This window comes from Chiloscyllium plagiosum, chromosome 12, assembly GCF_004010195.1.
Source record: "Chiloscyllium plagiosum isolate BGI_BamShark_2017 chromosome 12, ASM401019v2, whole genome shotgun sequence".
Lineage (NCBI taxonomy): Eukaryota > Metazoa > Chordata > Chondrichthyes > Orectolobiformes > Hemiscylliidae > Chiloscyllium > Chiloscyllium plagiosum.
This window is the reverse complement of record NC_057721.1, coordinates 49,892,642-49,910,776: the sequence shown is the minus strand read 5'-3', so window position 1 is coordinate 49,910,776 and position 18,135 is coordinate 49,892,642. Positions and strand designations below refer to the sequence as shown.

Genomic DNA, 18,135 nt, shown 5'->3' with positions numbered 1-18,135 from the left:
TGATTTTTAAAATTTCCTTACTGCTTTTTAAGAAAAGCTTGCGGCTTTATTCTTACCTCTGTCTAACTGGACTGATAAAACAGCCGAAGACATTTTTCCAGTATTGATGACCTCGGTACTGCCCAAGTTAAAATTTTCTTTATCTTTTAAACTGAAATACATGTGCCCTAATTTTACTCTTTCAATACGTTCTAAAAATGTAACTGCTCAAGTGTTTATTAAGTTATCTCCTCAGGTATCTTTATTAGATATTTAGCTTAGGTCACATGTTTTCTTGGAAGTGCTGCTTTGAATTAAATATATGAATTCACAAAACGATTTTCTGACTCTTTTTAAACAAAAGTCACCATAACAGAAATAAAACCAAAAACTTTATCATCTTTACAATTCAAATTCTGAAGTAATGTATTATAAGCCTTCATCTCTGTATGTGCACAGATAAGTACTGTATCAAAATTTCCTGCACTATTTTTATTTTATGACCATTTTTAATACATTTAATTTCAGTCCACAAAAATGTTTCATAGAAATCATATTCTGCTCAAACCCAATTTGATTATAGCATTTATTTTCTTACATGTTTGTTTGCTCTTCATAAAGTGTCCCCTATAATGTAATTTTCCTGCAAAAGGAGTTATTTCAATTTCTATGGTTCTAACATTAAATTTCAAAAAAGTTGTAAATTCCTATCTGGGACTAATTCCAGGAAAATGAAAGGATGATCATCCATATAGATAACAGTCTCTGCAGAATTGTTGGATATGTAGACTTGAAAATATTTTAGAGCCAATTTAAGCCCAGTTTTTCTTTTTCTACCATTGAATTTTTACCAACAGATATATTCAGTTTCCTAGAAAAATAACTGGCTGGTTGTTTATTCCCTGTCTTGTGTGTCTGTAAAATCACTGCATCAACACCAATGTCATTGGCATTCACAACCATTTTAAATAACCTATAATTTGATGCGCTCAAAGGTTTGCTGATATTTATTTGTCCATTCAAATGTCTTGCTTTTCTTAAAAAAAAATTGTCAGTGGCCTCAAGGATGCTGAAATTCAAAACAAGCCTCCAATAATTCACTCATGCCAATACATTGCAGAATGTTTATATTGTCTTAGGAATGGGAAAATCCAAGATGGTCCTTAGTTTTGATTTTTTTAGGTATGACTTGATATTGCCTCCTATTATGGCCCAATTTAGCTAAATTTATGACCATATTGGCTCATCATAACTGACCAAATAAGTTGTCCAAGTGCAGATATTCATCTCAGATTTGGCCGAACTGTTGGTATCTGTGAATATGACAAAGTTGGATAATCTATAATGAAATTGTTGAAAAGTGGCATGTCTGTTTTTCATTTCAAATGGCATGAATTTAAATTGATAACATCCGTCCAATGTTAAAAAAGCTGATATGTTTTTGTATCAGTAAATGGAACTTGCCAATATTCTGAACAAGTCATTTTTTTTATAACAAATTATCTTTGTTTAATCCTTTTGATACAAGCCTTCACTTGTGGAATCAGATTTGGATTCTCCTTTTGTTATCTTAGTCATAGAGTCATAGAGATGTACAGCATGGAAACAGATCCTTCGGTCCAACCCATCCATGCCGACCAGCTATCCCAACCCAATCTTGTCCCACTTGCCAGCACCTAGCCCATATCCCTCCAAACCCTTCCTATTCATATACCCATCCAAATGCCTTTTAAATGTTGCAGTTGTATCAGCCTCCACCACTTCCTCTGGCAGCTCATTCCATACACATACCATCCTCTATGTGAAAAAGTTGCCCCTTAGGTCTCTTTTATATCTTTCCCCTCTCACCCTAAACCTATGCCCTCTAGTTCTGGACTCCCTGACCCCAGGGAACCAGAAAATAAGACACAATTGTTGTGATCCATCTGGATTCAGTACCACCATAAATGGCTCCAGCTAGTAGATTTTTGTTCAATAATGTAATGGCCACCATGAATTTTGATTTTGTTTTTCTTTCACATGAATTAACTGAGTTCAGTCTGTAAGGGTGTTATTTTATGGGTAAAAGTTAAAGCTGCTGTAGTCTTATTGGACCATTGGGCTGCTCTCACATTACATAGAGAAGACTGGTAGTTTAGCCTCAGGGTCACCATGCCTGAAGCAAGGGGAGAGGTTAAGGAGAGTCATTCATGGTAATCTCAGTTGGTGTGGGAATTGAATTTACACCGCTGGCATGTCTCTACATTACAAGTCAGCTGTCCAGTCAACTGACCCCCTTAACATGCTGACACATACATTCCTACATACACACACACTGAGGCACACTTTCTCAGACACACACACAGGCAATGACACACACACAGGGAATGACACACACTCTCTTTTGCAAATATAAGCACAATGATAAGCACTCTCTCAGGCATACACATGCTGTCACAGAGTCACCCATACATATGCATTCTATTGCTTACAGGCATGAAAACAGAAGAATTGCTTACTTAGTTCCTTACTGCAGAACTTCAGCTCATCCCCAAATCACACTGCCCACATCAAACTTGCAGTGGATTTTGCCCACTCTGCCTCTGCACTCCCTCCTTCCTGCTGCTAGCCTGTCTTTTCTGTTCATCTAACACAAATAAGCTATCTGTTAATCACCCTTGCCCACCCATTATGGGAGAGTTCGCTGGGCGATTGTGATATCCCCCCCACCCCAGTCCCTTCACTGCTATCGCCTCTTCTGACTGCGAAGGTTCACTGGCAAATCCCAGTAGGCTGGCCCATTTTCCCATTGCCAACCTCTCCTTTGGTGGTTGGAAATCACCACTTTCCAAGAATCTTTCCACAAATGTGTGAGTGGGGAGGGGAGCAGAGTTAAAATGCATGATTAATATTATTCTTTTAAAGAGCTGCAGATGCTAAGGGCCAAACAGCCCTCCGTCTTTGTCGAAAGCTTTTTGTACACTGGGTTACACCCACGGGAACGCATCTCAAAGCTAACAACATATTTTGCAAAAGACATTTTTCCTCCCCATTCTTAACAAATTACTTTGAGTCTGTGATAGTCCTTGTAAGTCACTTCAATAGTTTTTTGAAATATTGCATAATAATCTACCTAATTGTGTAAGCACCTCCATGCTATGCAACCTGATCTGATGCTCACAACATAATTCAGATCATTGAGATTCTTTTCAATAAGATCCAGTGAACATTGCTTTTAATGGTTCTGCTAAGACAGATTGCCATGCTAATACCTCGTCTCTGGCAAGAAAAGTCCCAGCTTTGGCCTTTTTATCTGCTCTGATTTTTATTGTTTGATGAGCACTTCTTGGCCAGCACACCTGCTTTGGTTATTTTTCTGAGGAACTTTAGATACAAGTTTGAAGTCTAAACCTCTGAGCTTTAGTTTATTATTTTTTTTCTTCAGACTTTTCACCTCGTGTCCTTATGTCAGTTCAAAAATTGGTATAGACACAGTATTGAATCCTATGGTCTCATAAAGGGCACACCCAGAGATGAGGACCGACAGGGAACTTCCGTTATCCCAATCATTGGGATGGTAATAGAATCATGGATGCTTACAAAAGGAGGGCATTCGGTATATTGTCTCTATACCAATTAACAAAAGATCTGACTGCACAAATTCCATATTCCAGGTATTGGCCCTTAAATAGTTTTTGGAAATATGGCAAGTGAATATCGAAATGCTGCTTAAGTGGTATGAGAGTCTGTGATTCAACCACTCTAGTCGGCTGTGAGTTCTAGACTTCCACTACCCTTTGAATGAATGAAAAAAATTCAACTCTTCTCTCAGCCTTCTACCTCTTTACCCTAAATCAATAAGTGATGGCTAGTGGTGTTTATACAGAGACTCAGGTAATGTTCTGGGGACCTGTGTTCAAATCCCATTATGCCAGATGGTAGAGCATGAATTCAATAATAATTTGGAAATAAGAGGCTAATGATGTCTTGAAATCATTGCAGATTGTCAGGAAAAACCCGTCTTGTTCACTAATGTACTTCAGGGTACGAAAGATGCCATCTTACCTGGTGTGGCCTAGATGTGACTCCAGGCCCTCAGCAATGAGGTTTGGCTCTTATCTGCCCTTTGGGCAGTTAGGCTTGGGCAATAATTGCTGGTCCAGCCAACTAATAGAAAAAGTGCTTTCTCAATCTTCTTTCAAATTTCATTGCTCGAAAGAAAATAATCCTAGTCACTGAACTCTTTCCTCATCACTCAGATCCTGCAGCTCAGGCAACACCTTGGTAAATCTCTTTTAACAATGAACTCTAAATATATTCTCTTAAAGTTTGATCTATCCATTGCTCCTTGTGGTTACGGATGATAAGCTGAAGATGATTTTTTAAAAAAAATTCCCAAACTGTTCATTATTATTTTGTCGAATATTTGTGGCAAAAAATTTGTGCCTTGATCTGAACATGTATTCATTTGGATAATCCATGTTTTAAAATAAAATTCAGCTAAGTTTTTTCCATTTTTTTTTTTTTTGCTGAAGTTTTTCTCAAAGGTACTGCCTCAGAAAACCATAAGCATTGTAAGATATTGATCCCTACTTTTTCGATCGGGGACCTTTACAGTATTAAGACCCTACTACATTGCTGTTTGAAATCTGGCATTGGAATAGAAAGCAAAATTTTAAATGATGTTTGCAATTTGTTTATTACCTGAGATGTACAGAATGCCTCGGCAGATTTCACTACGTCCTTATGTAATCCTTCATTCTCTTGTATTTAAATTTTCCAAACTAGCATCAAATAAATGAATTTCCAAGTCGTCTTTTTTATAGATTCCTCATGAGCATGAGATCTAGTCACAGCAGAACCAGAAACAATCAAAGATGTTCTTTCCGCAGCATTTTGATTTCTTTTGTTTCACTAGATGTTCCAATATCCTCAGTGTGACTGATTCTTTTGAACCCGTCAGGACATTTGCCAAGATAAAATTGATTTGTTTAAGTTACTCATTTTAATACAATTCTATGTAAAGGAATCAGACTGTAGCCTCCATTTATACCTGCAATTAGTATATTTTTCCTTCATTTCCTGCAGACAATTCATAGAGTCATAACATTATACAGCACAGAAACAATGCTTCGGTCGACCTTGCCCATGCCGACCAGATACTCTAAACTAATCTGGTCCCATTTGCCAGCATTTGGCCCATATCCCTGTAAAGCCATATACCCATCCAGATGTGTTTTAAATGTTATTGTCCCAGTCTCCTCGTTCCATACATGCACCACCTTCTGCGTAAAAAATTGGGTCCCTTTTAAATCTTCATTCCCCCATACAGGATGCACATAGGCTAACTCAATGATTTTTCCTTATTTAACTGTCAGAAATGCTAAGGGTTTTTTCAGCTCTAGCCTGGAGATTGTCAGAACTAAACCTGTCTTTCTGCTGTATGGATCTCCTCTTCCAAACGTAATCTGCTTATTCCCCCGTCCATGTCTTTGTAGTTTGTAAAATTGCAACTTAGTAAATATGTAAGCAGTTATCTTCCCAGGTTGCTTATTTAGCCATTTAGTTTAAGTCACATGCTTTTCTTGACAAACTGGTCATATGGGTAGAGTAATGGCAAATGGAATTCAACCGAGAGAAGTGTGTGTGTGCGGATGCATTTAGGGAGCTCTAATAAGGCAAGGAAATTAACTGTGAATGGTAGGTCTGTGGAAAGTACACAAAATCACAGGGACCTTAGTATACATATCCACAGCTCCTTGAAGATAGAAAGTTGGGGTGGCTAATGTGATTAGGCATACTTGCGCTTATTTAGCTGAGGCAACAAATATAGGTGCAGGGAAATTATGCTGTAACTATATAAAATGTTAATTTTCTAAAGTAGAGTAATGTATGCATTTCTGGTCACCACAGTATAAGAAGGATGTGATTGCACTAGAGAATCTGCAGAAATTTATCAGGATTCCACCTGAGCTGAAGAGTCTCAGTAACAAGGAAAGATTGGGCTTGATTTCTCTGGAGCAGCAAAGGCCCTGATGTTGTATAAGGGGTAATAATAGGAAGACACTTTTTCCAAAAGTAGAAGGTTCAATAATCAGAAAGTATACATTTAAAGTAAAAGGTTGAAAGGTAAGAGGGAAGTTAAGGAAGACCTTATTCACCAAGAGGGTGGTGGGAACTCACTGCTTGATAGAGTGGCTGAATCAGAAGCTCGTGGAGTTTCCAAGCAGTGTTTAGATATTTGCTTTCCTTGCTATTAGCCTCCAGGGCTATTAGCCTCAGTGGGATTAGTTGACCAGCATGGACATGTGGGGCAAATGGCTGCCTCCTGTTCCGTGAATGTCTATTAATATACTAAAGTAAAAAACTACATTTAAAAAAAAAAGTCAGGAAGCTAAAGATAATAGTTGATCAGTGATTTTCTTTTTAAATATTAAGGCTGTGGCATTCTACAGAGCTAAATTCAATGTTGCATACTTTTTGTGATATGCATCTTCATCGTAAGAGATGTAGAAGATATAAAACTTAGCCATTACGTAATAATGAGGAAGGAAGATGTAAGCTGTATCAACAGACAAGTTAGCAAATGATGGTGAATGGAATTCTGGAGAAGTGTGAAGGAGAAGTTCCTTGTGGGGAAGGCTAACAAAGCAAGGAAATGCATAATATGTCATAGGATACAGAGAACTATAAGCAACACTGGATACCTGAAATGCATTGATGAGTATATGCTCGTTTAGGTGATAGACAGAATATTTGTCTTTATTAGCCAACTCAAAATCTAAGAACTGGGATGTTATGCTAGAACTGTAAAAAAAAAACATGGGCCACTGGGGCGGTATGGTAGCTCAGTGGTTAGCAATGCTGCCTCACAGTGCCAGGGACCTGGGTTTGATTCCAACCTTGGGCACCTGTCTGTGGGGAGTTTGCACATTCTCCCCATGTCTACATGGGTTTCCTCCAGGTGCTCCGGTTTTCTCTCAAATTCCAAAGATGTGCTGTTTAGGTAAATTGGCCATGCTAAATTGCCCATGCTAAATTGCCCATAGTGTTCAGGAATGTTTTGGTTAGGTGTGTCAGTCGGGTAAATATAAGGTCGGTGTGGACTTGTTGGTCCGAAGGGCCTATTTCCACACTGTGAAGTACTACATTTAGATCTTGCTGCAACGTTATAGGGAAAGTCTGTGTGAAGTTTGCACATCGTACCCATGTCTGTGTGGGTTTCTGCCGGGTGCTCCAGTTGGGGTCAGGGAGTCCAGAACTAGAGGGCATAGCTTTAGGGTGAGAGGGGAAAGATATAAAAGAGACCTAAGGGGCAACTTTTTCACACAGCGGGTGGTACGTGTATGGAATGAGCTGCCAGAGGATGTGGTGGAGATTGGTACAATTTCAACATTTAAGAGGCATTTGGATGGGTATATGAATAGGAAAGATTTGGAGGGATTTGGGCTGGGTGCTGGCAGGTGGGACAAGATTGGGTTGGGATATCTGGTCAGCATGAATGGGTTGGACCGAAGGGTCTGTTTCAATGCTGTACATCTCTATGACTCTGTGTGCAAGCTTGGTGGATTGGCTATGGGAAGTGCAGAGATGAGGTGGGTCTGGGTGGGATGCTCTTTGGAGGGTTGAGTGGGCTTGATAGGCTGAACATGGAGCAGAAATTTCTAGGGTCTTTTCTGGACCTGCAATGTTTTTAGAAACATTGGAAGGATGATCTGATGGGCTGTTTTCTTTGGAACAGAGAACCCTGCGGAAAATGCAATAGATGTAAATATAATTAAAAGATCCATGGGAAGCAAGATAGTAAGGCCTTTTGCCCTAATTGGAGGAATTTATCATTTAAGGGTATAGATTTAGGGTTAAAAGATACATGGGGTTTGAGGGGAAAGTTTTACCTAGGGTTACAGAGATCTGGAATTCACTGCCTTTGAAGGTAATAAGGACAGAAGCTCTCATAACATGTAAAAGCTGAAAAGGTGTTGCTGGAAAAGCACAGCAGATCAGGCAGCATCCAAGGAGCAGGAGAATTGACGTTTCGGGCATGAGCCCTTCTTCAGGAAATCATGTAACATGTAAAAGTACTTGATATACATTTGAAGTGTCCCAACCTACAAAACAATGAATCCAAAAACTAAGGGAAATCAGGCTGAAGGGTTCCTTGTCGGTCAAGACAGACATGATGGAATGAACAGCCCATCACTTTGGATTTTGGAAAACAAATTATAGCAGGAATAAAACTTGAACCATGCTGTTTTCTTTTTTTTTTACTTGTTCTTGATGCGTGGAGTTGCTGGCTAGGCCAGCATTTATCGCCTGTTCCTCATGTTGCTGGAGAAGGTGGTGATGAGTTGCCTTTAACTGCTGCAGCTCTTGGGTAATTGGCTATGCATGAGAGTAGATGGAAAGTGTATACTTGAGATTAATAAATGTATTTGTATTAGATTATGGAGTTGATTGGATTTCACATGAGCTAGATTGTGATAAATGCATTTTCTGACTAAAATTACATAATATGGATAATTTTCACAAATTTAGGAACTCTGTCAGTACCAAAATGCACTTGATGGTGGTGCTGTTGAGCTTGTGTAAATCGAAGTTTTAGTAAAGCTGTTCCATTTAATGTGCAACAGAAGAGTAAGGTTTCATTCTTGTATCAATTTTTTTGTAACTTTTATAGATAGTTAAAACTAAATATTCCCCCCACCCAGATGTTTGGGTGAATTTTTAGTTGTCAGGGATTTCAGGAGAAACTTATAAGCCAGGACACAAGTAAATCAGTTTTGAAATGTTAAATTTTTAGTCCTGATTGAAAGACTGTTTGTCATATAATCCTTACCCCCTCAAGTCTGAGGGATAAAGCATGGAGGACAGTTAGCTTTGTCATCGATCATTAGATTTGGATGCACCATATACCTAAAAGCAGGCATCACTATCTCTCAAAACAGTTAAAAATCGCACAACACCAGGTTATAGTCCAACAGGTTTAATTGGAAGCACACTAGCTTTCGGAGCGATTGATGTTTCAATGTATAATTTCAGTTACATCACACTGTAAATTTTTGCTATAAATTCTGTGTTACGATCGAGCCCTCCACTATCACCTGTCACTCCGAAAGCTAGTGTGCTTCCAATGAAACCTGTTGGACTATAACCTGGTGTTGTGTGATTTTTAACTTTGTACACCCCAGTCCAACACCGGCATCTCCAAATCTCAAAACAGTGTACTACTCCAGGATCACTGCATATAGCAATAATAAACCCTGACTGTTTTTCATTATCATGAACCTATTAGACAGATGTCTGTCTTTTCTCCCTGTGCACTCACTTCCCACAGCAATTGTGAGGAATTTATGGTCACTGGCTGAGACCATCTAGTCATCTGCCTTTGCTGTCTTCCTTTGCTTTCTCATCCAATTTTACTTTTCCCATGCTCCCAATATCCTCACCCCCATGCTAAACTGGCATATTCCCCCATTATTTTCCCCACCTTTTCCGATGCCATCCCGAAGCTAATTGTTTTGATGAGATCTATCTCTTTCTCTCAACTGCATTTTAACAAAAATACAAGCTAACTAGCTTCCTTCTTCTGTGTATGCTAACAATCATAGTAAATGGTTCCTCCTTTTGGTCCTGTTCTCTCTGCTGCCATTGCCCTCTTTCAGAAATTCCTTTTTAAGTCTTCTGTTCTTCGAAACAGTTGTATAGTACCGAAGTTCTATCCCTCTTTTCTTCCTATCCACTACCTTCTTTCCCCACATCTAGTCTTTGGTCAGCAGTTTTCTCTAATCAGACATGGAGAAGATAATAGTCAAGAACTTGGGTCCATCCACTCAGCTCATATTTTTTGGCACCAATTCCATTTCCTATAGCTAACCACTATCCTTAATGTCGATGTTATAGTCGACTTCAAGCCAAACTTCCATTTGCATAATTCCTCCATGATGCTTCTCTCCATTATGTTATTCTGTAGTGGTATAAATAAATAAGAAAGCTCATAGAATGTTATCATTTATTAAAAGAGGAATTGACTATAGAAGTAAGAAGGTAATAGTTCAGTTATAAAGGGCATTAGAAAAACCACATCTGGAATCCAGTGTACAGTATTTGTACCTTATTTAAGGAACCTTGTAAGTGCATTGGAAATAGTTCAGGGAAGGTTTGACAGACTAATACGTGGTATGTGCAAGTTGTCTTCAGGAAAAATTGGAGAGGGCTAGGTTTGTATCTATGGCAGTAAAGGGTTCCATAGGTTGACTACTCTCCGAAGAAAGCAATACACCTCATCTCTTTAATGATTGACCCTTTCTCTGAGATTATGCCTGCTGGTCCCAGACTCTCCCACAAAGGGAAATGACTTTTCCATGTCAATCCTGTCAAGCCCCCTAGAATTCAATAAGATCTCCTCTCATTCCTCTAAACTCCAATAAGTATAAGCCCTATGGGGTTACATTCACCTCCTTCAAGACAGTGAGTTCGGTGACCCGGGGGGAGGGGGGAGTTTGGCGCCCTGTATAGGTCAGACTGTATAGCTGTGAATATGTGTAAGAAACTGTTCCTGGTTCAAGTTTTTATCATCTACTTTGTCGTTTTATAACGTATAATTAGACTCAAACATAACAGATATGTCTTGCTTTTGAATCTTGATTTTTTTTAAAGTCTGCCATTGGTTCTAACTTGCATTCAATGCTAGAAGAGCATGTCATTCATATTTAATTTTGCTGGGTAAAGTTTAAGACTGAAATATAAACTCAAAAAATTATAAATTGCTTTTGTGCTATAAAAAGGCAAATAACGTAAAGACATTTTAAACATTGGAAGGTTGGCATGCTCTTGCATTTTTATCAGAAGATCCTTGATGTTGAGGGATTTTGAGAAAAAACATTTGAAACCATTTTACGTTTATGCTCTGTACGCACTGCCTAGCGATATTAATTGGCCAGTGCTGCATTTAAAAACAGTGGTACACAATTTCCAATTGCAATATACTGGATGTTTACATTGTCATTTTACTAAAATGGTCAGATTTTTGATTTCCATAGTGACTAATCAATTCTGTTTGGTGTTTTTAAGGTAAAAAGTGAAGAATCAGGGGATTCTTCATCCCAGCAAACGACAACCCAGCCTTCGCTGCAACCATCTTTACAGACCACCCTTCCACAGACACAGCTTATGCTTGCTGGCGGGCAGATCACTGGGGTATGTGAAAGCCATTGTCACATAAAGTCGAATCTAAAATCCATAAAAATATCAAATCACTTATTGTTTCTCTCCTCCCTGCAGATTTGTGATCTGACCCTTACATCTCTCCCTTTTCTTTTTTACCTGCCACGCTTTATGCTATTATATTCATTCCCCATGTGTCTCAGTTCGTCATCTTATCCACCACCTATCATGTAGCCCAAATCTCTCTGCTGAGCCATCTTTTGTTTTTAACTGCTCAGGCTTTTGGCCATTTGCTTCATGTGTTGGGTTTTAATTCTGTCCAAATAAAAAGTTGCTACCTCCTACTCCTGTTTCTTCCAAGACCCAATCTGTCTTTCTCTGTCAGGATCTGATTCTTCATTGAGCTTTTGTTGCCGCCTTGAACTTCCCTCATAATTTTCTCTTTTGATTTCTTCACTGTCGTCTTAACTAATTTATCTTTTTGTTTTCCTTTTAATCTAAAATTCCTGCTTAGTGCCGTGGTACCAAAATACTTTTGAAGTATAGTTCTTTGTCCTTGAGCACTATCTTTCTCAGATTGAATGCGAAAGTGTCACAAATTTGTGCAGCTTACTGAATATGCTTTGAGGCCTTTGAACATTTAAGCAATAACATGAACATGATGAAATGGGCATGAGGTTGAAAATAGAACAAGAATAATATTTAGGATGATCATTACTCTAGTAGAAGTTGTAGGGTTAGAAGTGAGTTAAATTATGCTTGTGATACTGGCGACAGGGGAGACTCTTATAAAGTCAGAAACTGAACTGGGTATAAGTTGGATGGGTGGACAGAAACTACAACTTAATTAGCTGTGATGTCAGTGGTGGGAGTAATGGACAAAGATTAAGTAACATTGTGAACGAAGAATCAAATATTCAAAAAGGCTAAAGTAATGTTGGCTAATATAGTTTCTCTGAACTGTTCTGCAGAAGAGTTATAGTCGAGAGTGTGGTGCTGGAAAAGCACAGCAGGTCAGGCAGCATCCGAGGAGCAGGAGAATCAACATTTCAGGCATAAGCCCTTCATCAGGAATCCTGATCTCCAGAATTTGTAGTCCTTACTTTCTCCTCCCTGAAGACTTAAAACGTTTACTCTGGCAGATCTGTGGAGAGAAAAACAGACTACTGAATTTCTTCAGTATTCTCTGTTTGTTTCAGATTTTCAGCATCTGTGATGTTTCATTTTGTATTAGAATGATGTGTGAACTGCACTAATAAAACTATGACGGGAGTTTGCATAAACTGTATTGTATTTCATGGAATTTAAAGATTAAGAGGTAATTTGATTTGAAGATTTGAAGTTGTTCAGGGATACTTTTAAGAATGATTGAAGAGAAACTATTTTACTTGGTTGGAAAGTGTGAGACTAGAGATCTAGTTTTACGAATTAGAACCAGACCTGTCAGGAGTCAAGAAACACTTGCTCACACAAAGGATAGTGGAACTCTCTTTGTAAATTTTGGCAGTTGAAACTAGATCAACTGTTAATTTTAAATGTAAGACTTTATTATAGGTATGGGGTAAAGGTAGGTATATGGAGTTAGGGAGCAGGTCTGCCTTACTTTTATTAAATGACAGAAAAAACTAGAGGGGCTACTTTTGCCCTCTGTTCCTAGCTGATATTTAAACTAAAAGAAGGGTTCAAATGACGGGAAATTTATAAATTTAAAGAGAAAGGTCAAGGCCAAAGAGAAGCTTAACATTTTGGCTAAAGATAAGATAGACCCTAGTCGAGTATAGAAAGTATAGAGGGAACTTAAGAAAGCAATTAAGAGAGCAAAGCGAGGCATGAATAACATTTGCAGATAAAATTAAGGAAAAACTCAAGATAGTCTGTATGTTAAGGGGAACAGGATAACCAGACAAAGAGTAGGACCCAATAGAGAATAAGGGGCAAAACTGTGGAATCTGAGGTCAATGCAGAGTGTTAAATGAGTACAGCTAGTCACTGGGTTGCAAACAGATTCTGTTTTTAAATCTCTTTGAAGTCAATTTGTGTGCAATTTGGGATACACAGCAGGGCAATATACAGGTGCTGTTCATAATTATAGGAAGGAGGTGTAGGTACAAAATTCAGGAAGAGGGTTTGTGATGTCGTTGAGCAGTTTGACATAGGGAGTGAGGGGGTATTGGAGGCTTTGGTAGGCTTAAAATTGAAATAATACCTAGGTTTGAATGAATTGTATCCTAGGCAATTGTGGGAAGTGAAGTAGGAAATCACAGGGGCTCTGACCAAAATATTTAATTTACCTTTGGCCATAGGGAAGGTACCAGAGGTCTGGAGAACAGCTGAGGTAGTTCCACTTGTCAAAAAGAGTGGTAGAGATAAACCAGGGAATTAGACCAGTGAGTCTCACATCAGAGAAAATTCTGAAGGAGAGAATTAATCTCCACTTCGAGAGACAAGGTTTGATCAGGGATATTCAGTGTGCCTTGTCGAAGATGGTCACACATAATAACTTTGATAAAAGTTTTTCAGGTTGTGATCAAGAATATAGATTAGGTTCATGCAGTTGTTGCAATTTATATGGATTTCAGCAAAGCCTTTGGCAAAGTCCCATATAGGAGATTGATGAAGAAGGTAAAAGCACATGGGATCCAGGGTAATTTGGCAAGTTGGATCCAAAATTTGTATATTGGCAGGAGACAGAAGGCTGTTTGTGTAGAAGACTGGAAGCTGATGTCCAGTGGTGCACTGTTGAAATATATGTAAACAACCTAGTTGAGAATTGAGGGGGAGAGGGAAGATGACAACTAAGTTTGTAGGTGCTACAAAGATTGGCCAGTTAATTAATCGGAACAAAGAAGATTTTAGGTTACAGGAAAATATAGGTTTGTCAGATGGGCACATCTCTGCCAGATGGAATTTAATCCTGAACATTGTGAGGTGATGCACTTAAGAAGAAGTTTTAAGACAAAGGAATACTCAATGGACGGCAGGATACTAAGAGGAACAGAGGGATCTTGGGATGCTTGTCCTTAGATCCCTGAAGGTAGCAAAGCACTTTAATAGTGTTGTTAAGAAGACATAATGGCCATTCCTTCATCAGTCGTGACTTGCATTATAAGGGCAGGAGGGATTTGCTGGAGCTGTACAGAACTTGGCTTTGTCCACAGCTGGAGTACTGTGTGCAGTTCTGATTGCCTCACTGTGGGAAGGATAGTTGGTTGTATTGGAGTGGGTGCAGAATGGATTCACCAGCAGGTTGCCTAGGGTGGAACATTTTAGCTATGGAGGCTCAGTTGTTTACTTTTGAGTGGCAAATGCTTTGGTGGAGGTGTCTAATTGAGATGTATAAGATTATGATGGAGATATTTTCTGATCAAACTTTTCAGATATTATTACATACTTCTGAAGCAGATGGGACTTGAAACTGGCTGACACTAATGCTGCCACAAGAACCCTAAGATTAACAACAGGATTGACAGGGTGGATAGGAAGCAGCTGTTCCCCTTCGTGGATGGGTCAATAATGAGGGGCCATTATTTTGAAAGGAGGTTTACTGGGGACTTGACGATCGTTTTTGCCTAGAGGGGATCTGGAAAGCACAGCATGGAAGGTTGGTACAGGCAGGGAACATTGGAATTTTTACAAAGTATATGGATTAATATTTGAAATAACATAGTATTCAAGCTTATGGGCCAAGTGTTAGAAGATGGGACTAGTGTAGATAGGTTGGCATAGACTTGATGGGCCACAGGGCCTCTTCTGTGTTGTATGACTGACTCTATAAGCACAGTGTGACAACAAGGGACAAAATATGAACAGTGCACCAATGAATGAGGTCCAGTCAGCAAAAAAAAGTGAACAATTAAAATTTGTCTGAATGCTTGAGACATTCATAATAAAATAAACAAATCTGATGGCCATTTCAAAGATATTGTTACATGTTGACAAAGGTATTTGAAGTTTTTAAAAGACCAACAAAGTGGAAAAGGAGAGTGGTTCAGATAAGAAAAGATGCAGTAAGGCAAAAGTGAAGAAGTGCAGAATTTAAGATTGGTATTGGTAAAGAAACAACAGACGTCAGTAAAAGCTATTGGGAGCTGTTTCTAGGTGTCCTAACTATAGTTATACTGTTGTAAAGGGTACTAATCTGGAAATAACAGAAGCTTGTACCAAAGGTAATATAATAGTTGAGGAAATTTTAATCTAGACACATCAAATTCACAAAGGTAAATGGCAAGATGAGTTCATGGCATGCATTTCAGACAGTTATCTAGGGCATGTGTTGTGGAACTAACTAGGGAAGACTTATTTTCTGTATTGTTTTGTGTCACCAAATAGAATTTGTAATCTCATAGTAACTAGTTCCCCAGGAATTCTGATTAGAATTTCACTTGACTGTCAGAGTGCTGTACACAAGTCATTAAAGTACACTTAATGACACAGAGGTGAATTGGCTAAGGCAGAAAAATTAGAATAAAAGATATGTCTGTAAATGAGCAAGAACAAGCACTTGAAAATGTCATAATTATCAACAAATCTCCATTCGATTGAGAAGTAAAACCTTCACAAGAAAGATATCCCTCCCTGGCTAATTAACAAGGTTAGGGATAGTAGTTAATTAAAACAACATATAATACTCCCAAGGGTTCTTAGGTTGCAGTGGTATTGACCCTATCTCTGTATCAGGAGGCCCATCTGCCCCAGAGGTGTGTCAATATATTTAAAATACAATATTTCAGCATGGATAATAAGCCTGAGAGTTGAGATTGTTGTAGCTGCCTGCAAAAGGTGACCAAAATATTCATGAGGAAAGAGAAAATAGAATTACAATAAGCTCGTCAGAAATATGAAAGCAGATTGATTGTAAGCATTTCTACAAACATACAAGATGAAAGAATAATAAAGGTAAATCTGAGGTTTTCTTTGGTGGAGAAAGGAGAAATAGCAATGGGAGTAAGGAAATGGCACAGATGTTAGACAAATATTTTATATTAACAATATTAACAGTCAGTACTCAGTCCTGAATACTGATGAGATTGATGTCTTGTATAGGGAGTGCAGCCAGAGCCAAATTTGGTAGTTTGCCTGCACAGTAGGATACAAGGATGTTTGGAAGAGCAATGCTGATTCACGGTTTGGTAGTTAGGGGTACAGAGAGACTTTTCTGTGGCCATAAGCATTGATCCAAGATGGCATGAAGCGTCTCTGGTGCCAGAGTCAGGGATGTCACTGAGCGGTTGCAGGGAACTGGGAGCTGATTGAGAAGGGGTTAATGTCCAGAGGTGGCAGTCCAGATTGGAACAGAGAACTGTTGAAAAGTTTAAACTAACTTGGCAGTGGTGCGAAAACCATGAGATAACAGCAGGGAGGAGTACCAAAGTGTACAAAAAGCTTGGAAATTTTCAGGTTAGCACCACTTTCAAAGTGAAGAGTAAAGAATAATAAGCTAATAGGTGGAGTCAGAATCAGAGCAAAAGCAATAATATCCAAATCAAAGTTACTGAGTATGTTTGTGAATAGGCAAAGTGTATGCTTTATGGAAATATAATGTTTTGACTATATCGGAGACCTGGCTCAAAAATGAAAAAGACTTGAGTGTTAAGTATTCCTGAAGATGGGTATTCAGACAAGATAGGAAAGGATGAAAAGGGGAAGTGTTGACTAACGAGAGCTTTGGAAGTTCTGATGAAAGAGGATGTCCAGAATGACAGAATTGATTTGGCTAGAACTAAGGAACATAAAAGATGCAATTACATTGCTTAATGTAGGATATAGGCGATCAACTGGTGGGTAGGATGTAAAGGAAACAATTTGCAAAGAGGTTAAGGAGAGGCGCATTTTGGAGTAACTATGATGGTGTTTTTTTTAATTATCCAAATTTAGACTTTGTTAACAACAATAAAGAGACAAATATGGATTAATTAAGGTGAGCCAGCTGATTTTTCCTGATTTCTTCAGGAAAAACTCTTAACTTGCTGGAGTAACAGAGAAAACTGTTCAAGTCAGTGCTGCCAATGTGGTGTGCATAGGTACTAAAGAAGCATTTAGTAAAGTGATGCACAACAGGTGTGATCAAAGTTGGAGTGAATGGAATAAAAGGGATGGGAGCGTTATGGATACAAGATTGACTGAGAGACAAGAATAACAGAATAAAGTAAAGCTAAAGTCACCATAAACCTGTGGACTAAAAGACTCCCCCACCCCCCATCAGAGAGAGATGATTGATGGTCACCACACATCAGGCGAGCAGCAAGGTCAAGAAGGTGGGACCTTCATCATGATTTCAGCTGGTACAGGAATTTACCCCATGCTGTTGATGTCACTCTGCATTACAAACCGACCATCCAATCAAATGAGCTAACCAATCTCCATGAGAGACTAATGGCACATGGACTGTAACTGGTGGGGAGTTGCAGAATTGCTGCCCGGTCCTCAGCTAGATGCAGTTTATATCATTGATTTGGGTGAGAACAGTGAGAGTAATGCACACGGTTTTTGATGATGTAACGAAGTTAGATGGGAATGTAAGTTGTGAGGTGGACACACAGGAGCTACAAAGAGATATAGTCAGTTTAATTGGGTGGGTAACAGGATGGCAATGGATTATAATGTCAGGGAGTGAGAGATTATTCACTTGGGTCATAAGTTTGGAAAGTTAGAATATTGTTAAAAGGTGTAAAACTCAAATGTTGATGTCTGAGAAAACGTTAGTATACTTATTCAAGGAGTACAAATTTAGCTCACAAGCACAGCAAGCACTTAGAAAGGTAAATCAGATGTTGGCCTTTTTCTAAGGTGTTAGAAAACCAGGATAAAGAAGTCTAGCTGCAGTTGTACAGAGTTTTGATGATGCCAGACCTGCAGTTTGCAGTTTGATCTCTGTATTTAAGGAAGCGTCAATGTGCATTGGAGAATGTACAGAAAAGGTTCACTAGATTTATCCCTGGGATGCGGGGATTATTCAGTAACAAAAAGTGACTTAATTAGGCCTATATTTATTCATACAAATTCTGAAAGAGTTTG

At 38.7% G+C, this 18,135-nt stretch overlaps 1 protein-coding gene across 3 annotated transcripts in view; it reads left to right on the top strand.

Moving 5' to 3' along the window:
• Positions 1-18,135, top strand: part of pou2f1b (POU class 2 homeobox 1b) — a 113,208-nt gene that overhangs the window by 11,413 nt on the left and 83,660 nt on the right. For all 3 annotated transcript variants that reach the window (XM_043701018.1, XM_043701017.1, XM_043701016.1), the window contains one exon: positions 11,029-11,154. In XM_043701018.1, the coding sequence (XP_043556953.1) occupies positions 11,128-11,154 (27 nt within the window). In that variant the 5' untranslated portion in view covers positions 11,029-11,127. The remainder of the gene's footprint in view (positions 1-11,028; positions 11,155-18,135) is intronic.